Source organism: Capricornis sumatraensis, chromosome 4 (genome assembly GCF_032405125.1).
Source record: "Capricornis sumatraensis isolate serow.1 chromosome 4, serow.2, whole genome shotgun sequence".
NCBI classification, from domain to species: Eukaryota; Metazoa; Chordata; class Mammalia; order Artiodactyla; family Bovidae; genus Capricornis; species Capricornis sumatraensis.
In genome coordinates this window covers 111507559-111524425 of record NC_091072.1, presented here as the reverse complement: position 1 = coordinate 111524425, position 16867 = coordinate 111507559, and the positions used below count along the sequence as shown (strand labels likewise).

The 16867-nt window shown below is 42.3% G+C and overlaps 1 protein-coding gene across 2 annotated transcripts; it reads left to right on the top strand.

Moving 5' to 3' along the window:
• The first annotated feature begins 6441 nt into the window (after positions 1-6441).
• On the top strand, positions 6442-12859 carry UQCC6 (ubiquinol-cytochrome c reductase complex assembly factor 6). 2 transcript variants are annotated; one of them, XM_068972016.1, is made up of 3 exons: positions 6442-6597; positions 6944-7061; positions 12708-12859. In XM_068972016.1, the coding sequence occupies exons 2-3, from the start codon at positions 6954-6956 to the stop codon at positions 12813-12815; spliced, it is 216 nt and encodes a 71-aa protein (XP_068828117.1). In that variant the 5' UTR covers positions 6442-6597; positions 6944-6953; the 3' UTR covers positions 12816-12859. The 2 variants fall into 2 exon arrangements, with proteins under 2 accessions (XP_068828117.1, XP_068828116.1); XM_068972015.1 differs by having other exon boundaries at positions 6442-7061.
• The last annotated feature ends 4008 nt before the right edge of the window (positions 12860-16867 follow it).

Here is a 16867-nt window from a genome sequence, read left to right as displayed (position 1 = left end):
CTCTCGTTGGTTCTTCTGCTTGCCAGTTGGCCTTTCGGGAAGGGTGGAGGATGAAAAGGCTGGGAGGGGAAGCACTCTGCTGACGTAAGCTTTTGTCCTGCTGACTGTTCGGTGATGGCCGTGTAGGGCGGTGCTTGCGAGTTGATGAAGTCCTCGGCGCTGTGTAGGTGCGGATTTTATGCTTGTTAGAGCTATCCGGGCCTTTCCACCCAACATTTTATTATGATTAAAAACAGTGCTTTGCATTAATTACCAAGTAATTAAAAGAAGACACTTTACAGTCAGAAAACTTGGGACTCCTGGGCACTGTACCATATTGGGCCTCAATATGTGAAATGACGGTGATTGTAAAAGGGTTTAGTAAAATGTGAAACTTTACATAAGCTGTTCTCTGCTTTACTTTTAATGTATAGAAATATGAAAGTTCGAAGTCTAAGAGTAGATGGCATTCATGTATGACTTCCTCCTTTCAACCTTCTGGGCTAACCCTTCATTTCTTGATGACTTTGCCCCTCGTGTTTCTTTCATTAGTTCTCAAGTTATCACTGGTTTTTGTATAAGGACTTCATTAACTCTGCATGAAAATAGGCTTTGCTGTTTCTCTAGTTTACATGATGGGAGACATGGCTGCTGTATTAGCTTTCCATAGGTTATGCTGTCGTAGTAGATGAGTCCAAAATCTCAGTGGTTTACAGCAGGTTTTTTTTGTCACTCATTGATTAATATACGAGCTGGGAAATGGTGGAAGCTCTACTGTTTCTGTCTTCATTCTAGGATTCAGAAAAGGGCTTTCATGAGTAAATACAGAAATATTGATTTGTATTATGAATTGCTTAAGTGAAACTTCGAACATTTTTAAACTTTTCAGAACTTACATGAATATTCTGCTTATTGGTAGATATCACTCAGAACCTGATTTATGGGCTGTATTCAGTGACTATCTGTTGAGTGACTGAAGTAGCAACAGCCCATCCTCTTTTTCTCCCTGGGTTTGCTAACTGCTCTGAATAAGGTTTAAAGCAACATCTCTTAAAGTATTCCTGTATTTTTTTTGGCTGCCACAGCATGTGGAATCTTATCTCCCCCATGGGGATGGACCGTATACCCCCTGCAGTGGGAATGCGAGTCCTAACCTGTAAACCACCAGGAAGTTCCGCATCCTGAATATATTTTTAAATGCCTGAATTAGGTGAGAATATTGTGGAAGTTAAGTAGAAGTGCAGGTTTTTAATGGGAAGCTCAAGAAGTAGGAATTAATCATCTTGGATAGGAGATCATCTCTGATGCTGGCAGGCAGGGCTAGCTTTATGGATGTGTCATCTGTGTGGTTGAATTTATTGTCGTCTAGCTGCTAAGTTGTGTTCCACTCTTTTATGACCCCATGAACTGTAGCCGGCCAGGCTCCTCTATCCCCGAGATTTTCCAGGCAAGAACACTAGAGTGGGTTGCCATTTCCTTCTCCAGGAGATCCTCCTGAGCCAGGGATTGAACCCATTAGCATTAGCAGGTGGATTCTTTACCACTGAGCCACTAGGGAGGCCCGAGTAGTTGAATAGGGCCCCATAATTGACTTAACTGTTCTGCTACTGCCATCTTGAAATTATTCCTTTAACAGGGGCCTGCATTTTTACTTGGAACTGAGGTTTACAAATTATTAGTTGATCCCATTGACAGGTGTTAAAGAGGAAGATTAAATGTGCCAGTGTCGCTGTGGAATAGGGTGGGTCTTGGAGGGTGAGTGGGTACTAAAGACAGCAGTTATATTGATAACAGTGGTAATGATGATGGTAGAACTTAACAGCAGCATACATTTACTGACTGTACTGTGTACTGCTTTAAGTGCTTTGTGTGTATTAATCCTTATAATTATCAGGAGGAAACTCTTGAACAGATGTCACTGAAGAATCTAAGCTACTCCATTTTGTTAACAGAAAAACTCCATTTAGTAAGGTTCCGGGAAAAGAGCCTTTGGAAATCCAAGAGCCTTTGGAAATCCCTTGACCTCACCCCACCGCCCACGAGCCAATCGGACCCCAGACCAAAATCTCCTGACTTAACGCTCAGGAACTTGTGGTCTACCTAGATGATAGGGACCAAGCAAGAACCAACACACAACCCTTCGAAAGAAAGTGACCAATCAGACGTTCCCCTATCTAGAAATGATTTTTTTCCATGTATACTCCCTATATAAGCAATGTAATCCAAAACCCGGGGCTCCTCCCTATAGCCGCAGCGTCGGTATCAGTGGGAGCCCCAGCTTGAGCTTGGTAATAAAAACTCTCTTGCTTTTGCATCGGATATCAGCTCCCTGGTGGTCATTGGGAGATTTCGCGACTTGGGCATAACAGTCACAGCTCAAATTTGAAGGCTGTCAGACTGGAGAACAGGAAGAGCCAACGCTCCAGTTCAAATCTGAAGGCCATCTGCTTGAGAATTCCTTCTTCTTCTGTTCAAGCCATCAACTGATTGAAAAAGGCCCACTCACATTATTGAGAGAAATCTGCTTTGTTAAAGTTGTAGGATAGATCAATATAGGACAATCAGTTGTACTCCATATACTACCAACAAATCATCAGAAAAACACCATTCACAATAATACCAAAAAATATGAAATACTTAGGGATAAATCTGGTAAAAAACGTTACCCCCAAATTACAAAAATATTGCTGAGATAAGTAAGACCCAAATAAGTGGAGAGATACATTGTGTTCATAGATCAGAAGACAATATTGTCAAAATGATTACAGATTCAATATTATGACAATCAAAATCGTTAACAGCCTTTATTGTAGAAATTGATGAGATGATTCTAAGTCATACAGAAACTCAAAGATCTAGAATAACCAAAATGTTCTTTATAAAGAACTGTATAATATCACTTACGTGTGTAATCTAAAAAAATAGAACAAAATAGTGAATATAGCAAAAAGAAAGAAAAAACTGGAGGACTACACTACCTGGTTTTTATTATAAGGCAACAGTAATCAAGATAGTGTGGTATCACAATAGATAAAAGTATATCAATGGAAAATATCCAGAAAGACACATACATAGACAATTAATCAGCAGATTTTCCACAAAGGTACAAAAGCAATTCAGTGGAGAAAGCATTAGCATCTTTTCAACAAATGGTGCTAGAACAATTGGATAGCCATATGCATACAGGCTTCCCAAGATGGCTCAGTGGTAAAGAATCTGCCCACAGTGCAAGAGACTCTGGTTTCAACCCTGGGTCAGGAAGATCCCCTGGAGGAGGGCATGGCAACACACTCCAGTATTCTTGCCTAGAAAATCTCACGGACAGAGGAGCCTGGTGGGCTACAGTCCATGGGGTCACAAAGAGTTGGACAGGACTTGAGTGACTAAGCACACACACGCAAACAGAACAAAACTTGGGCACACACCTCACACCCAGAGAAAATGTTTTGCTCAAAACGGATCATAGACCTAACTGAAAATCCTAAATCTATACAACTTCTAGGAGAAAATACAAGAGAAAAATCTATGACCTTGGGTTGAATTTCTTAGATATAACAGCAAAACATGACCCATTAAAGAGAAAAATGGAAATGGGACTTCATTAAAATTAAAAACTTCTCTTTTTCAAAAGGTTATTAAGAAGAGTCAAAATATAGACTGGGAAAAAGTATTTGTAGATCAGATCCATCTTATAACTCCAACACTATAAGTACACTATTAGTTTATAATACTATAATATTTTGGCTTCCCTGGTGGCTCAGAGGTTAAAGCGTCTGACTCCAAAGCAGGAGACCCAGGTTCCATCCCTGGGTCAGGAAGATTCCCTGGAGAAGGAAATGGCAATCCACTCCAGTATTCTTGCCTGGAGAATCTCATGGACAGAGGAGCCTGGTAGGCTACAGTCCACGGGGTCGCAGAGAGTCGGACACGACTGAGCGACTTCACTTTCACTTTTCACTTTCACTATATTTTGGCCATTTGATGCAAAGAACTGACTCAATGGAGAAGACCCTGATGTTGGGAAAGATTGAAGGCAGGAGGAGAAGGGGACAACAGAGAATAAGATGGTTGGATGGCATCATGACTTGATGGACGTTAGTTTGAGCAAGCTCTGGGAGTTGGTGTTGGACAGGGAAGCCTGGCGTGCTGCAGTCCATGGGGTTTCAAAGTCAAACAGGACTGAGCAACTGAACTGAAGTGATCCATAATGTATAAAGAACCCAACTTTAAAATGTGCAAAAGACTTGAACTTACACTTCCCCAAATGGTTCTCAACATGGTTATTCATGAGATACCATTACCCACCTATTAGAATATCTAAAATTTGAAGAGTGCTACACTGTGTTGAAGAGTATGTGGAGAAACTAGAACTCTCATACACGGTTGATGGGAATGTACAATCATATAACTACTTTGGAAAACAGTTTGGCAATTTCTTAAAAAGTTAAGCTACATACCCACATTGGCTGCAGCCATTCTACACCTAGGAATGTATGCAAAAAGCAGAAGCATATATTTATAGATCTGTACTTGTTTTTCTGGCACTCTTCACTGTTCAGAGCAGTTTTTATTCATATTAGCGCCAAACTGGAAACAACCCACATGTCCACCAAAGGTGAATGGATAAGCCAATCATCGTATAAACATACTCAGCAATACAAAAGAGTCAACTGATACATGAAACAGTGTGGATGAATCTCAAAATAATTGTGCTGCATGAAATAAGCCAGACCAAAAATAGTACATTCTGTATGACTCCATTTCTTTAACATTCTGGAAAGTGCAAACAAATCTATAGTGACAGAAAATAAGATCAGTTGTTTCCTAGGAAATGAGGTTGTGTGGGCAGAATTAGAGGTGCAAAGAAACTTTTAAAGCTGATGGATGTGTTCATAATCTTGATCCTAGTAATGGTTTCACAGGTGTACAAATATGTCAGATCTCATCGAAATTGTATACTTTAAATATATGCAGTTTACGGAATGTCAAATATACCACCATAAACTTGTTTTTAAAAATGTGACCATATCACGATACATATACATAGAAGGTTAATTCTTTGGATTGTCTTTCATTAACCTTCTGCTAAATGAAACAAAACACAATCTTTTGTTTTACTTGAAATTTACTTGATTTATAATGTTGTGTTAGTTTCAGGTGTACAGCAAACTGCTTCAGATAAACTCACATATATGTAAGTATATTCTTTTTTAGAATCGTTCCCATTATAGGTTATTACAAGATACTGAATATAGTTCCCTGGGGTATACAGTAGGTCCCTGTTGTTTATCTATTTTATGTATAGTAGTGTCTGTTAATCCCAAACTCCCAATTTATCCGTCCTTCCCACCCCTTTTCCCTTTTGGTAACCATAAGTTTGTTTACTTTGTCGGCAAAACACAATCTTAAAAACACATAGGCTAAATGTTGATTTCATTCTTCCATTTTTCCAGTGGCACCACGGCACAATGTCATAGCTGTCGGTGTGGCTGTTTCAGGTAACAAACGATGTGTAGGGTAAGGGAGTTCGAGAAGGTTAAGGTTTGGAAAAAGAACGAGAGGGGCACTTTACAGGAACAGATCACCTTTAATGAGGTGAGATTAGTGAGCTGCTGCACTAACCCAATCCCATGGACAAAGGAGCCTGGTCGGCTGCAGTCCATGGGGTCGCTAAGAGTCGGACACGACTGAGCGACTTCACTTTCACCTTTCACTTTCATGCACTGGAGAAGGAAATGACAACCCACTCCAGTGTTCTTGCCTGGAGAATCCCAGGGACGGGGGAGCCTGGTGGGCTGCCATCTATGGGGTCGCACAGAGTCGGACACGACTGAAGTGACTTAGCCGCAGCAGCAGCACTAACCCAAGAAATGAGTAAGTATACATAGTCATATTTGTAGACATTAACTGTCTTAAGGGGGCCTGTTCCTCTCCAAGGTTGTTCCGGCTAGTTATCTCTTAACCGGCTGGGGCAAGGAATTCTGGAGATTAGCCAGAGGCTGGGACCGGCTGGGAGCTGGGTGTAATCAACCTTAATGTCCATTTTTTTTTCCCTTCCGGTGAGAGAGTTCTGTTTTGTATAGAATAGTGGGGAGGACCCGGAGGGGAGTTTTAACTCCAGGCTGTTTTGAGCCGTGTAACTTTCCTTCATAGGGAACAACAGAGAATGCTTTTAATTTCATTTGCTCCAGAGTGGCCTCACCTAAGCACGCATAGCTCAGTATGTGATTCTCCACCCACTCGTGAAAGGTAGAAACGGGAGCAACCTCCTTTGTGCGTGGGAAAGCACACAAGATGCAACAATCCAGCCAGAGCTCAGCTCAAGACTCGACATCTGCAAGGAAAATTCAGTTCTATAGAAAATAATGAGGGCGCCCAGATCCTGGGGTCCAGAAGGGTTTTGGGTAATGGCTTTGGGGGGGGTGGGAAAGGCGCATGCTCTGGCCTAAAGCCCCACTTCCATCCGGGTTACGTTCCCGCGCCGGCAGTGACACTGCTTTCCGGTCCGGCGCAGGCCTTATCCCCCGCACTTTCGGTCCGGCCCGCGGCCGCCCGTCCGGCTCCCCAGCGTCCTTCCGCTGTCCTCTGACCCGCTGCGGAGCGCCCGTGCAGCAGGCGGTATAGTCTCCCCCGGGGCGCACCTGTAGGCTGGGCAGTGCGGTCTGTAGTCCTTCTCCTCCCTGGAGTTCCAGGGGCGCGGTAAACCATCTGGTGCGGAACCACCCGCTGCGGCCTTCCGCTAGCTCGGCTAGAGGCGCCTTTGAACCCCGAAGGCCGGGTGCTCACACTTCGACCCCGTGGAGGGCTGATCGTCCGCCTCTAGGGGGCGTTCGTGCGCCCAGCGCCCTCTTCATAATTGAGGTCCCAGGTGTTTTGACTCCGCCGCTGCGCTGCAGTCGGGCTCGTTTCCTCTCACGGCTTACTCAGGACCTTCTAACACCGGCTGCTTTCCCTCCCCGTCCAGCTAGCCGAAGATGCCCGCTGGTGTGTCTTGGACGTCTTACCTGAAAATGTTCGCCGCCAGCCTCCTGGCCATGTGCGCCGGCGCCGAGGTGGTGCATAGGTACTACCGACCAGACCTGGTGAGTGCTGGAGAATCCTTGCCCCTCGTTCCTGGACCACTTCATTTTCACAGCGGTAAAGTTCAGTTCAGTCGCTCAGTCATGTCCAACTCTTTGCGACCCCATGGACTGCTGCACGCCAGTCTTCCCTGTCCATCACTAACTCCAGGAGCTTGCTCAAACTCATGTCCATCTAGTGGTGATGCCATCCAACCATCTCACCCTCTGTCATCCCTTTCGCCTACCTTCAATCTTTCCCAGCATTAGGGTCTTTTCCAATCAGTGAGTTCTTTGCATCAGGTGGCCAGTGTATTGCAGTTTCAGCTTCAACATCAGTCCTTCCAGTGAATATTCAGGACTGATTTCCTTTAGGATTGACTGGTGTCCTTGCAGTCCAAGGGACTCTTAAGAGTCTTCTCCAGCACCACAGTTCAAATCATCAATTCTTTGGTGCTCAGCTTTCTTTATCATCCAACTTTCACATCCATACATGGTTCCTGGAAAAATCATAGCTTTGACTAGACGGACCTTTCTCAGCAAAGGTATGTCTCTACTTTTTAATATGCTGGCTAGGTTGCTCATAGCTTTTCTTCAAGGAGCAAATGTCTTTTAATTTCATGGCTGCAGTCACTATCTGCAGTGATTTTGGAGCCCAAGAAAATAAAGTCTCTCACTGTTTCCATTGTTTCCCCATCTATTTGCCATGAAGTGATGGGACTGGATGCCATAATCTGAGTTGTTTGAATGTTGAGTTTTAAGCCAACTTTTTCACTCTCCTCTTTCACTTTCATCCAGAGGTCTTTAGTTCCTCTTTGCTTTCTGCTGTGGTGGTGTCAGCGTATCTGAGGTTATTGATGTTTCTCCCGGCAGTCTTGATTCCAGTTGTGCTTCAGCCCTGCATTTCACATAATGTACTCTGCATATGAGTTAAATAAGCAGGGTGACAATATCCTGCCTTGACATATTCCTTTCCCAATTTGGAACCAGTCCATTGTTCCAAGCCTGGTTCTAACTGTTGCTTCTTGACCTGCATACAGATTTTTTAGGAGGCAGGTCAGGTGGCCTGGTATTCCCGTCTCTTGAAGAATTTACCACAGTTTGTTGTGATCCACACAGTCAAAGGTTTTGGCATAGTCAATAAAGCAGAAATAGATGTTTTTCTGGAACTCACTTGCTTTTTCTATGATCCAGTGGATGTTGACAATTTGATCTCTGGTTCCTCTGCCTTTTCTAAATCCAGCTTGAATATCTGGAAGGTCTTGGTTCATGTACTGTTGAAGCCTTGTTTGGAGAATTTTGAGCATTACTTTTCTAGCATGTGAGATGAGTGCAGTTGTGCGGTAAACACTCTTTGGCATTGCCTTTCTTTGGGATTGGAATGAAAACTGACCTTTTCCAGTCCTGTGGCCCCTGCTAAGTTTTCCAAATTTGCTGGCATTTTGAGTGCAGCACTTTCACAGCGTCATCTTTTAGGATTTGAAATAGCTCAGCTGGAATTCCATCACCTCCACTAGCTTTGTTTGTACTGATGCTTCCTAAGGCCCACTTGACTTCGGACTCCAGGATGTGTGGCTCTAGGTGAGTGAGCACACTATCGTGGTTATCTAAGTCATTAAGATCTTTTTTGTATAGTTCTTTTGTGTATTCTTGCCACCTCTTCTTAATATCTTATGCTTCTGTTAGGTCCCTACCATTTCTGTCCTTTATTATGCCATCTTTGCATGAAATGTTCCCTTGGTATCTCTTAATTTTCTTGAAGAAATCTCTAGTCTTTCCCATTCTATTGTTTTCTTCTATTTTTTTGTGTGGATCACTTAGGAAGGCTTTCTTATCTCTCCTTGCTATTTTTGGAACTCTGCAAAAGTGATGTTGAAATTAGGATTGCATCTGCCTGGGGCCTAAAACCTTAACAGTGGCATCTTGTTGCCATTAGAGCAATGCATGGCCTGCTCTTAAAACAGTCTTACGGAGTTTTGAGGTTTTACTGGGTCTGTCACTTGCCTGCCACTGACCTTATCTTCTCCTCTTTCTTCTTTGTTCCCTCTGTTACAGCCACACACACTTCCTTGCTGTTTCTCCAATTCATCAAGCCTGTCCCCACCTCAGGGTCATGCTCTTTTTCTTCTCGGAATGCTTCCCCCCCACCCCCCACCCCCCAGATTTTGTTTTGGTTTACTTCTTCAGAACTTTAAAGTCTCTGCTCAGATCTGATCTCCTCCAGCAATGAGTGTTCTTTGTATGGCCCCGCCAAAAATTCCTCTTGTGCTCTTCCGTCTTAGTCCTTCGTTTCGGATAGAGCACTTGTCACAATTTGCAGTAATCTTATTCATTTGTCTCTCTACTTGTTCTTTGTTTCTTCCAGTAGAGTATAATTTCCAGGGTGGGGAGACTGCCTGTCTGGTTTGCTCTCCTGTCTCAATCATCTAGAAAAGATCTTAGAGTGTAGTAGATGCCCAGTAAATATTTCTTGAATGAAGGAGTGAATGTAGGCCTTCAAAGGAGGGAGGAATTTAATAAGCATTCTTTGGATTAGAACTGGCAACTAGAGATACTTCTGAGGAGTTACAGTCCTGGGAAGATGGAGGCAAGGAAGTACAGTGCAAATAATTACAGAAATGTGCTTGGTGTTTTATGCTATGGATGTGAGTGGGCTTCCCTGGTGGCTCAGTGGTAAAGAATCCACCTGCCGTGCAGGAGACACAGGAGACCTGGGTTGGGAGGATTCCCTAGAAGGGGGCATGGTAACCTACTCCAGTATTCTTACCTGGAGAATCCCATGGACAGAGGAGCCTGGTGGGCAACAGTACATAGGGTTGCAGAGAGTTGGACACGACTGAAAGCAATTTAGTACAGCACACAAAGACTAAAAGTGAAAAATCCCCCCGCTGACGACCCGCTTTCTCCGGTCTACTGCCCAGTGTAACTACCATTTGTTGGTTGGTATAGTCTTCCAGATTTTTACACACACACACACACACACACAGAGTTTATGGGGTGCTTTTTCCTCATACAAATAGAAACTCATATACATGTTTCTCTGTGGATTCCTTGTTTTGGTTAACGACTGTTTGGATAGATTTGTTTATATTAATAGCTTTTTTCTTACTGGTCATTGAATAGTATTTCATAGTATAGATATTCCATATATTATTTACTCAATTCTCTGCGGACATTTAGTTGGTATCTAGGTTTTGTGCAAACAATGCGGCAGTAGCTCTTTCTTACCATTTTAGACTGCTTCTCTTGAATTTTAGGGAATCATCAAGGATAGTTAGTAGAGACAGGAAGGGGTAAGAACCTTCCACAGAAATGCAGTTTGTTTGGTCTTTAGCTTGTGCAGGAATAGACATCAAACAGGTTTCACAAAGAGAGGAATACCTGGGAATTGACACCTCATTCTCCCATCTCATTAGCAAGAACGTTCAAGGATTGTTACCAGCAGCTGCCTGGACATTGGGAGGAGGTGGCATGGGACAGGAATCTCTAGAAGGGGCATATTGATGTGTTCCAGGCCACCTCATCCTGACTGGGTGGTGACATCGGCAGTGGGGGACCTCTGTAGGGACTTGATGACCAGGGCTGGCAGGCTGTGTGTAGGAGGCTGTTGGCTTTACTAACACTTAAGGGATTTATGTTCTTTTATCTGTGTCTGTTGGTATTGTTCCAGCAGTTATTGTCACTATTGTAACTATCACCAGCCTTTGCAGGAGTCTTTCAGCCTATACAGCTAGAAGTCGGGGTGCATTTCAGAGCAGAGGAGACCAGGAGGGCTGCCTGGGGCTTGTGCTCAGTGCTGTCTTAAGGCAGAAGCTCTAAGGCAGTTGTCCCTGAGCTCCAGGCTTTGTACCGGTACCTCCTGTCAGATCAGCAGCAGCATTCGATTAAGAAATTAGGTGCACAATAAATGTAATGTGCTTGAATCATCCCGAAATCATCTCCCCCCACCCCTGAGCTGTGGAAAATCTTCTACAGAATCAGTCCCTGGTGCCAGGAAGGTTTGGGACTGCTGCCTTAAGGGCACCTTTTCCTAGTCGTCCAGTCCAGGAGCAGATTCAAAGATTCGAGGCAGATGTTCTCTCTTGGAATTGAATGTTTTCTCCTCAGGCTTCCCTTTTGCATTTCCTTCTCCCCTGGCATTACTTTTACTTGTTCTGTTTTTCTTAACTTATCATCTGTTTAATATTGGAGTCATAGTAGGTCAAAATATAGTCTCTGGACTCATTTTAAAGCACTATTTTTTTTTATTGTTGTTGATCATAATTTTTTTTCATCCTGAATCATTTTAAGTAAAGTGCACTTTAGACATTTTGAATTTTACGTTTCTGAATTAAAATATTGAAAGCCTTTCTCTACACCACTTACTATGATATTTTCTTTTTTTGACATCTTAATTAATTTTGTTTTGGAGTGTAGCCAATTAACAATGTGATAGTTTCAGGTGGACACCAGAGGGACTCAGCCATACATCTACATGTAGCCATTCTCCCCCAAACTCCTTTCCATATACTATTGAGCAAAGTTCCTTGTTAAAGCATTTATTTTGGCTGTCTCCAAAAATAGCCATATATACAAAAACTGCTATTTAGGACCTGTGCCAACATTGCTAACTTTTAATGCCAAAATCATATTAAAATTGGTTATGTATTTAGTATGTAAATAAGTGCTTTCTTTTAATCAAAGTTGAATTGTCACTTTAGCCAAACAGTGGAAACAATCCAAATAAATATCCATTAATTGGTGAGTGGATAAATAAATGGATCCATTTATTTGTATCCATGTGAATAAATGGATACATGGTGAGTGGATAAATAAATACAATGGAGTATTTTTTGGTCCTAAAAGGAAGTATTGATATAGGTGACAATATGGGTGAATCTTGGAAACATGCTAAGTGAAAAAAACTAGTGATGAAAGACTGCATGTTGTGTGATACATTTATATGAAATGTTCAGAAGAGGCATGCCTATAGACAGGGCAGTGGCTTGGTGATGGTGGTGGTGGTGCGAGGGTTGTGTGGAAATGGGGATGACTGCTAATGGGTTTGGGGTTTCTTTTTGGGGTGATGAAATGTTCTCTAAATTTATTATAGTGGTGGATGTGCAACTTTGTGGCTATACCAAAGGTATTGAATATTTAAATAGGTGGTATTTAAACCATACCACACCAATATTTAAACCATACCATGCTTTGTGAATTGTTATCTTACTAAAGCTGTTACAAATTTTTGAGAAGTCACCTTTCTTGAAGGCAGTGTTGTAATTTTTTTCCCCTACTGCTTTATGCTTTGCACATAGTAGGCACTGTTTCTTAACAAATGAATTGATTCTTAATACCTGTTTTCTGACTAGGCATGTAAGAGAAGTCAGTAAATAGTGCAGGAAAGAATTTCCCAATGTGGGAAACCTTGTTCAAATTTGTGGCCTGTCAATTGATATTGATGCAAACTTTCTGTGAGTCCTTTAGTACTTAAGCTGTAGCCATGGTGATAGCTGTAAACAGAGGACTAGAAAGTAACTTAGATCAATAGCAGGTCCTCATAATATTTATCATTGAGTGGCAGGGAGCTTTTGTTCTTTTTTACTTTTTACTTTCTTTGATGTTTTTCAGGTCACATTCACAGTGTAAAAAAGCACGGCTATCTGTATATTTCGTTTTTGTATTTTATAGACAATACCTGAAATTCCACCCAAACCTGGAGAACTTAAAACAGAGCTTTTGGGACTGAAAGAACAACAACAGGAACATCAAAGTTCAACTCTGCCAAGAACTCTGTGAATGAGAATTAAATATATATTTTTAGAATTTAATGAGTGAAATTGTTTGTGTTTAAGCACCTAATACAAACTGCAAGAGAAGTGCTCAGTAGATGTTAACTGATTTAGTTATGGTTTGACCAGGTAATCTTGAAAACTGCCAGTTTATATCATCAGCTTCTGTAGTTTGATAGATACCCAGAGTGTAGTTTCAGTCTCTTGCCCTTATAATTTTGGCTTATTTCTCTGAATAAGCTTGACTATAATGGCAAATGTGGATTATAATTAACTATAATAAAAGTTTGACCACTTCCAATTTGCCTTGATTCATGGACCTGACATTCCAGGTTCCTATGCAATATTGCTCTTCACACATCCACAGCTGGGTATTGTTTTTGCTTTGGCTCCATCCCTTCATTCTTTCTGGAGTTATTTCGCCACTGATCTCCAGTAGCATATTGGGCACCTACTGACCTGGGGAGTTTCTCTTTCAGTATCCTATCATTTTGCCTTGTCCTACTGTTCATGGGGTTCTCAAGGCAAGAATACTGAAGTGGTTTGCCATTCCTTTTTCCAGTGGACCACATTCTGTCAGACCTCTCCTCCATGACCCACCCATCTTGGGTGGCCCCATGGGCATGGCTGTTTCATTGAGTTAGACAAGGCTGTGGTCCTAGTGTGATTAGATTGACTAGTTTTCTGTGAGTATGGTTTCAGTGTGTCTGCCCTCTGATGCCCTCTTACAACACCTACCGTCTTACTTGGGTTTCTCTTACGTGGGGTATCTCTTCACGGCTGCTCCAGCAAAGCACAGCTACTTCTCCTTAGGTCCATGAATCAAGGCAAATTGAAAGTGGTCAAACAACAGATGGCAAGAGTGAACGTTGACATTCTAGGAATCAGCAAACTAAAATGGACTGGAATGGGTGAATTTAACTCAGATGACCATTATATCTACTACTGCAGACAGGAATCCCTTAGAAGAAATGGAGTAGCCATCATGGTCAACAAAAGAGTCTGAAATGCAGTTCTTGGATGCAATCTCAAAAACGACAGAATGATCTCTGTTCGTTTCCAAGGCAAACCATTCAATATCATAGTAATCCAAGTCTATGCCCCAATCAGTAATGCTGAAGAAGCTGAAGTTGAATGGTTCTATGAAGACCTACAAGACCTTTTAGAACTAACACCCAAAAAAGATGTCCTTTTCATTAGAGGGGACTGGAATGCAAAAGTAGGAAGTCAAGAAACACCTGGAGTAACAGCCAAATTTGGCCTTGGTATACGGAATGAAGCAGGGCAAAGACTAATAGAGTTTTGCCAAGAAAATGCACTGGTCACAGCAAACACCTTCTTCCAACAACACAAGACTCTATACATGAACATCACCAGATGGTCAACACTGAAATCTTTGCAGCCAAAGTTGGAGAAGCTCTATACAGTCAACAAAAACAAGACCAGGAGCTGACTGTGGCTCAGATCATGAAATCCTTATTGCCAAATTCAGACTTAAATTGAAGACAGTAGGGAAAACCACTAGACCATTCAGGTATGACCTAAATCAAATCCCTTATGATTATATAGTAGAAGTGAGAAATAGATTTAAGGGTCTAGATCTGATAGATAGAGTGCCTGATGAACTATGGACTGAGGTTCGTGACATTGTACAGGAGACAGGGATCAAGACCATCCCCATGGAAAAGAAATGCAAAAAAGCAAAATGGCTGTTTGGGGAGGCCTTACAAATAGCTGTGAAAAGAAGAGAAGCAAAAAGCAAAGGAAAAAAGGAAAGATATAAGCATCTGAATGCAGAGTTCCAAAGAATAGCAAGAAGAGATATGAAAGCCTTCCTCAGTGATCAATGCAAAAAAATCAAGGAAAATAACAGAATGGGAAAGACTAGAGATCTCTTCAAGAAAATTAGAGATACCAAGGGAACATTTCATGCAAAGATGGGCTCGATAAAGGACAGAAATGGTATGGACCTAATAGAAGCAGAAGGTATTAAGAAGAGGTGGCAAGAATACACAGAAAAACTGTACAAAAAAGATCTTCACGACACAGATAATCACGATGGTGTGATCACTCACCTAGAGCCAGACATCCTGGAATGTGAGGGCAAGTGGGCCTTAGAAAGCATCACTATGAACAAAGCTAGTGGAGGTGATGGCATTCCAGCTGAGCTATTTCAAATCTTGAAAGATGATGCTGTGAAAGTGCTGCACTCAGTATGCCAGCAAATTTGGAAAACTCAGCAGTGGCCACAGGACTGGAAAAGGTCCGTTTTCATTCCAATCCCAAAGAAAGACAATGCCAAAGAATGCTCAAACTACCACACAATTGCACTCATCTCACATGCTAATAAACTAATGCTCAAAATTCTCCAAGCCAGGCTTCAACAAAACGTGAACCGTGAACTTCCAGATGTTCAAGCTGGATTTAGAAGAGGCAGAGGAACCAGAGATCAAATTGCCAAGATTCACTGGATCATCAAAAAAGCAAGAGAGTTCCAGAAAAACATCTATCTCTGCTTTATTGACTATGCCAAAGCCTTTGACTGTGTGGATTACAATAAACTGTGGGAAATTCTGAAAGAGATGGGAATACCAGACCACCAGACCTGCCTCTTGAGAAACCTATATGCAGGTCAGGAAGCAACAGTTACAACTGGACATGAAACAACAGACCAGTTCCAAATAGGAAAAGGAGTCCGTCAAGGCTGTATATTGTCACCCTGCTTATTTAACTTCTATGCAGAGTACATCATGAGAAACGCTGGGCTGGAAGCACAAGCTGGAATCAAGATTGTCAGGAGAAATATCAGTAACCTCAGATATACAGATGACACCACCCTTATGGCAGATAGTGAAGAGGAACTAAAAAGCCTCTTGATGAAAGTGAAAGAGGAGAATGAAAAAGTTGGCTTAAAGCTCAACATTCAGAAAACTAAGATCATGGCATCCAGTCCCATCACTTCATGGGAAATAGATGGGGAAACAGTGGAAACAGTGTCAGACTTTAGTTTTGGGGGCTCCAAAATCACTGAAGCTGGTGACTGCAGCCATGAAATTAAAAGACGCTTACTCCTTGGAAGGAAAGTTATGACCAACCTAGATAGCATATTCCAAAGCAGACGTTACTTTGTCAACAAATGTCCGGCTAGTCAAGGCTATGGTTTTTCCAGTAGTCATGTATGGATGTGAGAGTTGGACTGTGAAGAAAGCTGAGTGCCAAAGAACTGATGCTTTTGAACTGTGGTGTTGGAGAAGACTCTTGAGAGTCCCTTGGAGTGCAAGATCCAACTAGTCCATTCTGAAGATCAGCCCTGGGATTTCTTTGGAAGCAATGATGCTAAAGCTGAAACTCCAGTACTCTGGCCACCTGATGTGAAGAGTTGACTCATTGGAAAAGACTCTGATGCTGGGAGGGATTGGGGGCAGAAGGGGACGGCAGAGGATGAGATGGCTGGATGGCATCACTGACTCAATGGATGTGAGTCTGAGTGAACTCTGGGAGTTGGTGATGGACAGGGAGGCCTGGCATGCTGCGACTCATGGGGTCGCAAAAATCGGACACAACTGAGCAACTGAACTGATAATACAAATGACATTGACCGTATGTGCTTAGTGAGAGGTTAGTATTTCTAGGGTTTGGATTCTTTCGGAGTAAGTTTAGATTTATAGGAAAACTGCCAAGACAGCAGAGTTCCCAAATCCCTCTCCATTTCCCTGAATGCCCTCAGGTAACATGACCGTGGTACAGACCACACATGCCAGAACTAGGTCTGATTCTGGATTTCCCAGCTTTCATCCATCCAAGTTACTATAACATTTAGTTGCCATGTCTCCTTAGTCTCCTCCTGCGAGGCTTCTTTCCTTGGTTTTGACCTTAAGAAGTTTGGAGGAGTACTTCTCACATATTCTAGGTTAGGCTGTTTTTGAAGAATACCAGAGGTGAAGTACCCTCCTTCACACGTCAGTGGGTACATGGCATCACTGGCTGATAGGGAATCACTTGGTTATTAGGGTAGACAGTCATTAAATCCAGCCTACCTTCAAAAAGGAAAAGATTCAG